Genomic DNA, 8,459 nt, shown 5'->3' on the forward strand with positions numbered 1-8,459 from the left:
AACCAGGAAAATATTGCAGACAAGAAAATTCTATGAACATGAGATAATACATTTTCCAACGTTTTTTCCTACAAACATAACTATTAGATTTAAAAAATAGTATGTCTATATATTCAAATCTTTAGAAAACAGGGCTGCATCCAACTGCTGTCCCTCCAGCTCTCTGACAGTGGAATTGGGAGAAAAGGTTTCATGGTCACTTACATTTCCAAATCATTTCTATTCCTACATTTCAAACTATTCCTTATCTTTTCAGAGCAGAATAAGTGGAGAAAGAAAGAGAAAGAATTGCTGCCTATCATCTCTGTTGCTGACAACCTCAACCAGTTCTTTTAGCATTAAGGTTCCAATAGAGCAGAGGTGTCAAATTCAAGGCCCGGGGGCTAGATTCAGCCTGTGGGATGCTTAGATCTGGCCTGTGGGGCTGCCCTGGAAACAGCAAAGGACTGGTCTGTGGTGCCTCTGCCAGTGGGCGGCCCTCCCAAGCTCCATTTTCACTGGCCGAAGGTTGCAGGAGGCCATCGCAGATGAATACAGAGCTCGAGAGACTATTTTCACTGGCAGAGTGCTCGGGCCACCACAGGTGCCCCTGAACAAGTGACGTTGAGCTGGCCATGCCCACCTCGGCCCCTGAAGTCAAACACAACTCTGATGCAGCCCTCAATGAAATCTAGTTTGACACTCCTGCAATAGTGTCGATGCAACTGTAAATGTATTGGGCTTGGACTTGATTCAAATTCATTCTCATCTTCAGAAGCTCACTTTGGGCCAATCATTTTCTGACAGCTCAAATTCCTTCATAGGGAGGTTGTTGAAAAAATTGAGGAGGGAATGGTACATATGCCTCCTTGAGCTCTTTGACAAAAGGAAGAAGCAACTACAAACAAAAATACATTCATTTTTGGAGAGTTCAGGTGCTTTACATGCAATACTTAATACATAATAATACTCTATAAAAAAGAGAAACTGATAAAGTATAAACAATCTAAGTTCAGAGTTTATTATTTCACTGATTATATTGCTTGTTGGTTTTTGTCAGTCTTGCATTCTGTTGCATTTTAAAAGTTTGGGCATTTAAAAACTTCCCAATTCCATTTGCTAAGATTCTTAATATGTTACAAGCCTGCTTATAACTGGTTTTGAATTTATATGAAAGGCAAGTTAAGTATTTACATATTGCCAGCACATTTGTTGATATCTTTATTGCTTATTTTAGAACTGACTCAGCTCTTTGTTCAAAAACCTGACTACATTCCAGATATAACAAGATTTCGCTAATTCTTTATTGCCACATGTCAAATTAGCAAAGAGATCAGACTACTGTACCACTATCTCTAAAGCTTTCATATTCCGGGACTCAGACATGGTTCAGAAAAAAGGCATTTGTCTTCTCTTTTGTGGATTTTTCCTGTATTGCAGTCCTTGGATGGCAGTGTTCAGTTTGTAGTATGCCACATTTGTGACTTACCTTGAAAAAGAGACACTGCTAGAGAAAATGGGATAAAACTGCAATATTTCAAACATCAAGACTATGTCAACACATAGAAGGCTGCTTTTTCTGGACAACCCTTCTGGCCAACACAGAAACCCATTAGCATTCCATGATTCTTCAGGAAAACATGGCATTTCAATACAGACAGGCGCTGTATTTCCCAGAAATAGATGGCATCCCAGAAAACGAAGGCGACAGAGTTACCTGTGTCTGTGCTGGTCGTGGCCCTGCCCGTGGATCAAGAAGCCACCCGCGTTTTTCCCACCGTCGCTGGTATCCACGTGAGGAATCAAGACGTCTTCCAAGCCCAAGTCGAACCGTTTGTGTTTCGAGGAGTCCGGCAAAAAGAAGAAGGCGCCAAAACACAGTGTGATGAAGGCACTGAGAATCAGCAGCAGGATGAACTTCTCGGACAGTCTCAAGGTAGCCCTGTGATGGGGGAAGGACGACGACGGACCCAAGTTGCGAGGCGGGATCCGGCGCCCAGAAAGAGGCAGCAGAGCCGGGGTCGTCATCGCGCCGCGAAGGCGGGCGGCGGCGGCGGCGGCAGCGAAGATGACACTGCTGGCTCACACCCGGGAGCGGCTACCCGTCCTCACTAAGGCAGCCCGGACCCTCGCGGGGAAGCCGGCATCACAGCGGCTTCCGGCAGACCCCCGAACCCCAGAGGCCTGGGGTCGATCCGGCCCGGCCGCGCTCATCCAGAGCCAGCAAAGGCGGCGCGGGCGGCAGCGGATGAAGAGGCTGGCTGGGAACCGGGGCTTCAGGGAGGCCCAGAGCGGCGCGGAGCTGGCAGTGGGAGGGGAAGAGACTCATTCAATCACCGCCACCGCACGCCCAGCGAGCCCAGGGACAGACTCGGTCTCATGCCCTTCTGCCCCGCACGACACGGCCCCCGGGGTCAGCCGGTATCGCGGCGGGGACTAGCGGGACCGAATTCGGCGCCGGAGCCTGGTTCCTCCGGCCAAGCAGAGGTTGCAGACAAGCTCTTCCACGCCGCGGCTTAAACCCTCGGCCGGGCGACGACTCGCTCTGGCATCCTGCGCGAGAGTCAAGCCGCCTTTGCGGCTGCGCGCGACCGGAAAACGGAAAGTGCTTCCTCGCTCACGCCCACGCCCGTGGAGTTGCAACGTCGAACTCGGCGGCGGGTTGTCTCGCTCTCGCGCGCCCCCCTCACGTGAAAAGGGGGAGCTGGCCGTCCTTAGCGGCCGAGGGCTACTGCGCGCTGAAATACAATATGCTTCCTTTCATTGAAAAGGTTTCGTCTTGTTCTAAGACTGCAGGGCGAGGACTTTGTTCATAATTGCATGAGCAAGTCTACCGTTTCCAACGTTTCAACTCCGTTGCTTGAGATGCCTGTGTAGCCATTTCTCTGTAGGAAGTTAGCACCCAACTCTCTCCTAGAAAAGTGAAATATCCTAGGAAATATTAAAAAGGCAGAATATTTCCTCTAAAAAGAGTAGAAACTCAAAAGCAGAAACTCACATCAGAAGCAGAAGCTCATCCCCCACCTTTGTTAATGGGTGGCCCATTAAGGCCTGGGCTAGAATACTTTACATAACAAAGATCTCCAGGTGAAACTATAGCAATTGCTCAAAAGCCCATTTAGTGCATCATCATCATCCAGCAAGGCTCAACCAAGCCTGGAACTCAGGAAAGCCTACAAAGAAGACCCCCGCCCCTGGGAGTCTGACAGCCAATGGGATACATTTCTTGCACAGGAACCGGAAACTGAGTTAGGGCCCAATAGAGGGTATATAAGGGTCTCTCAGCATCTTGGCCAGCCCTTTTTTCTCTTTTCCTTCATCTTGAAGCATGTGACCCTTCCTTCTTTGGAACTTTGAGCCATGTGGTCCTGTCTACCATTTAAACCATCTTTCCAAATAGCCCCCATGTTTCCAGTGTCTTTTTCTCCCCTTGGAACTGAACCCAGAAGGATATTTCTACCAACATCTCCATTACAGCTGTTTTGTAAAAACTTTTTTTTCGTTTTTCCTATTTTTGTTTTTATTTTTCCTCCTGGAAGAAAATGAGAGTTTATAAGCGAAAGCTATAGATCAGAATTTTCCAAATCTGGGTAAAATTATTCAAAATTGAATAAAAAGTGGGGGTGGTTTCCCCTTTGAGTAAGGACACATGACCCTTTACTCAGTCACAACAGGGATATTTCAATACAGTAAGAAAGAACTGATAAATGTTTCTGGATATGAAGTAAAAAGATTAGGAAGCACTGCAACAAAAAACCCAGGAATATAATAGCTTTTTTAGACATTAGCCTGCCCCACCAGCAATGTGACTACATGCAGATCAGAGGCATGTGAAAATTCCCTGGGCAGCCGCTGCATTCTGGATTAAGGTTGTAAAATGTTTATTGCAATTTGAGGTGTGTTTTGTAGGAAGGAGTTCAGAAAATCCAAACCAGTTTCAGCCTACCTTTTTCAGCTTGGAATAAAGCCTACGATATCAGCACTTTAGAGTGCTGTAGAACTATTCAGCCCTCAGATTATGGAACATTAAAATAATGGTTGGTGTTGATGTCTCAATTTGGCTATTTTTTATTTTGGAATTTATCCAAGACAGAGGAAAAACTGAAAAAGATCTGATCAGGAAAGAAATTGGGAGGAAACTCTTATTGGCTATTCTTGGCTATTTTGCTTCAGGAAGCATATCCAACTGCCAGTAAAGAAACATATGCACATTCTTTGTTCATTGGTAAAAAGGCGATTTTCATGTCAACGTGAGCTATTAAAAATAGATTTCCAGTATAAACTCAGATGTGTACTAAAATTATAAGGTTTACTTCACCCCATCTTATTTCTTGTGTTCTACAGAATGATTCAAAATCAGGATTACAAAATAGACAATACTGTATGAGTACTATACAGTTTCATTCAAACTTCAAGACAGAAATAAGACCTTTCCATTAAAAAAAATTGAATGTCTAAGGAGTTCCCAGTTCCTAATCTCCGCTTGTGCCAAATAATCACTTTCAATGTGGAACTAAGTTTATATCTCAATGTAAGCTTTAGATCTTATTGCATCTTGCTTTGGAGAAAATGCCCTTCAAGATCCACAACAATTATTTTCCATCAATTTGTGTAATGAAATCAAATGACAATTATAAATATGGATAAATGTCCCACAAACTGCTTTGGACCTCCCCAATTCAAATATCTTTGGTAAACCAGATTCTTTAAAAAATATTGTACCAATGATGACCTGGGGCGTGGCACAAATGCAACAAAGTCACACAAATAGGTAAAAGTCCCTTTAATACCTCCAACTTGGCCCCCAATGTAGTTATCATCGGTTGGAGAAAAAACTCTCCCAAGAGCAGTTTTTAAAGGGAAGAAATTCTGTCTGAACCCAAAGTATATATAAATTATAAATAAATACCAACGCAAACCACGCTGCAGCAATTAATGAGACAGGGCAGGATAAGGAATTGAAGACTTCAAAAGATAACGAAACACACACAGTTGGGAGGACAGAAATCAGATAAGACTTGACAAACCAAAATAATTCACGCTTTGGTTCCAGCAAGGAGCTGTGCGCAAACACCCTTTTTATCCTGTTTTCCCAGCTGCAGCTAATGAAGGGAATCAGTGCCTTTTTCTCCCCTGTAACCCACATTGCTCCCTTATCTGTTCCTTTCTGTATGCCCTAGGATGAAGAGGGGATAGGCCTGGGTCTTCCTGAATGCCCAGCCGAACTGTGCCCTTCCCCAGTTTCCTCCACAGCCACTGGAGCCACACTCCCACCTCTCCCTCAGAATCAGTTTCCAACGGGCATGACAGTACCACTTGATCTAACACGTTGAATTCAAGGCACTGTCACATGAATAGAAATCTGACTGATAATAACTAGTACATATAGAAATATTTATATAGACATAGATAAATTTGGGGTTGCTTCTCATGACAGAACTCTCCCCTAGAATATGCAAGGAATTTTGGGTTCTAAGACTTCCCAGAAGAAATTTTTTCTAATGCTGGGTGAATGAATTGTAATTATCTAGGCCTTACTCAGTAATGCACAAATTATTCAAATTAACACAAATTGCATGAGGCAATGTGTTTCGTAATACTGAAATGTAATGGTACAATTTACAAGGTCATGTTGAATATACTGTAATGTGTGTTACAAGAAAGTGGAACAGCTTACCTCTGGAAGTGGGTGCTCCATCACTAGAAGTTTTTAAGAAGAGATTGGACAACTATTTGTCTGAAATGGTTTAGGGTCCTACTGGAGCAGGGGGCTGGACTAGAGACCTCTGAGGTCCCTTCCAGCTCTGTTATGTTATGATACTGAGATGTCTTCTCTGTAGAAATATGCTTCTAAAGATATGAATGTATGAACTGTGTCAGTTCATGGCTTAATTCAAGAGGCTTATCACAAAATCACTGCATATATGGCAAAAGATTATGACTTGAAGTTGGTTTCTTTTTAGTAAATGTTCTCTGGCATGTTGTGATCATAAACTACCAAGTATTGGAAGAAGGAGCAAAAAGAACTGGAATCTTGACTAAAACAGTCCCTAGTCATGGGAATAGATAATATCAGTAGCTCCAAATTTATTCTGAGAGTGCTTATTAAAATAATTGAAACTCTGGTGATAAATAGGAATTAAGAATTCAAGCTGGATTTCCCGAGACATATGATTAGGCAACAGATTTCCTCCCTCCACCCAACCTATCTATAACACATAAGGGGAAAAAGATGGTGAAGACGGAAGTTCTTATTTTTTAAAATTTGGATTTCTCTGTAGGCCTTTTTTAGCACTTTAAATTCAGTCTCTGTGAAATTTAATAAATTCCAGTGATTTATATATAGCTGAAAACTAGACTTAAAGTGACACTCTGGGAACTTCAACATTTAAGTTTTGCTCTTGTAATTTTATAGGATATTTTCTGATACAAATTCAAATTTATACCAGACCATTTTCTATTATTCAAGACCAACTTTTAAGAGATGATATAAGACAGACTCTAAAATTTTAAATCTTGTAGGTTTTATCTCGTATTTGTTGTCTAAGAACTCTTCAAAATATATCTGGATTCCAGAAAATATGGATTTTTAGGAATATAGAAGCCATCTATATTCCGCCTGGAATGGCCCATTCCAGGTGGTGGGGATCACCACTCAATCACCGCTGCCTGGAACAGGCTGAAAATGGAGCACACAGAGGCGGCGATGGGCGGCAGCAATCCCCACAGCCTGGAACAGCTGATAGGCAGTATTCCAGGAGGCCGATCCAACTGCCAATCAGCTGCTCGTGCTAAATAAGGCTGGGTTAAAACTGATTAGGCTGTTTGCTGCAAGGAGGCAGATTCCCCCCCACCTTGTTTTCCTCCCCAAAAGCTAAGTGAATCTTATAGTCTGGAGTGTCTTATAGTACAAAAATATATATATATATTTTATAAAATAAAGATAATCATTGAAATATTTAATCAACATATTTTGGTATTGAATCAGAGAGAGAAGTGATGGGAACTATTCTGAGAACATTCAGAATTCTCAATAACAAGCTACACTAATGCAATTTTAGATTGTTGCACTAGTAAAGGCATATGTTCCAAACAGATGAAGGAAGTGGGTGTTGTTGTTTTTTTTCATTTTCTCTTGTAGTTGAGCTGTATTTGAGATATTGTGTCAGAAGAAATGTGTCAAGGTCTGAATAGTACAATTTAAGAAGGGTGCTGAAAAATGAAACAGATCCAGAGATGAGTGAACAGCATATCAAGGAGGAACAGATGGAGTGGAACAGTTCAGGGAATGAAGCCTTGCTTAACATAGAGAAGAGAAGATTAGGGAGAGAATGTGACAGTAGATTCTTTTGTTTTAGGGAGAAGACAGCATAAGGCAAATGCTGGGTAAATATTAGGAAAATGTTATAAAAATATAAACTACTTAGTGATGATGTGTACTTCCTATGAATTGTTTGATCAGGATTTAGACATCCATCAGTCAGATGTTATTATGACATCTTTGCAGTTCCTGCATTGAGGAAAAAATTGGATTAGTCCCCTGCAAGTCTGTCCCTTTATGCATTCAGAGAAAGAATTTGGTGAGTCAGTTCTCAGGCTCCAGAAAGCAGCATGCTGCCAATGCCACGTAATCAATTGTGCACTGCTTCCTCTTTAAATTACCACAGCACTGCTAGGTCCAAGAAGCATGGTAGCTCCACCCACCACTCTCTAGGAGGCTCACTTTTGATGTCCTTTCACTAATAGGATATGGTTGACTTCAGCACAGAACCAATAGGATAGATACTCCAGTAAGATTTCCAGTTTACAATGCTGCTAAAAAAAACCAACACAAATTAATTAGGTGGCCAAAAAGTAATGTTGAGTTGAATTCAGTGCAGACCTTACATGGATGCAGTGTGATCATTTTGTTTTCTTGGCAATCATATGAAAGCAATTTGTCATTGCCTTCTGCTGTTAACTGGATAGATGGGTGCCAAGTATTAGCTATGCTGGCTTTGGAGTGAGCCAGCACTAAACTTCAGCATATCTTCTTAATTTCCTATTCTTTTCTCTCTTCACCAGCAGTCAGTCAGATAATATAATTCTGCCAGCCCTTGCAATTATTGTACTTGTCTCAGATGTCAGTTTCTGCTAGTTCTCAGCTGCTGATATTACATTGAAACTGAACTACATTGAGCATATTTGATGCATAGGATAACAAAACTGCATTAACTTCAGCAGAATTGAACAATTAATCTCAGTTTTTAAAAATCAACATTGAGGTGATCTTCTCAATGAAATTCAAGAGCTCAGTTACTGAGCTATTTCTGATTCTGGTATTTCCTTTCTAAATTACTAAAACTTGCCCCCTCTCCCACAAAAAAATCAAATTTAACACAGGAAAAATGTAAATCGTTTTAATAATATGTTTAAAGTACCAAGAAGAAAAGTTACAAGTTAAGAAACCAGTTGATGCCTCTCATACTGTCGTGTTCACA

At 41.8% G+C, this 8,459-nt stretch overlaps 1 protein-coding gene across 1 annotated transcript in view; it reads right to left on the reverse strand.

Moving 5' to 3' along the window:
* The window catches only part of MAN1A2 (mannosidase alpha class 1A member 2), a 60,467-nt gene extending 57,941 nt beyond the window's left edge, over nucleotides 1-2,526 (reverse strand). Inside the window, exon 1 of the mRNA XM_026713377.2 lies at nucleotides 1,697-2,526. Coding sequence (XP_026569162.1) covers nucleotides 1,697-2,007 — 311 coding nt within the window. The 5' untranslated portion in view covers nucleotides 2,008-2,526. The remainder of the gene's footprint in view (nucleotides 1-1,696) is intronic.
* Between the last annotated feature and the right edge of the window lie 5,933 nt (nucleotides 2,527-8,459).

The sequence above is a fragment of the Pseudonaja textilis genome, chromosome 2 (assembly GCF_049901715.1).
Source record: "Pseudonaja textilis isolate UNSWEBS1 chromosome 2, rPseTex1.2, whole genome shotgun sequence".
In the NCBI taxonomy this organism is placed as follows: Eukaryota; Metazoa; Chordata; class Lepidosauria; order Squamata; family Elapidae; genus Pseudonaja; species Pseudonaja textilis.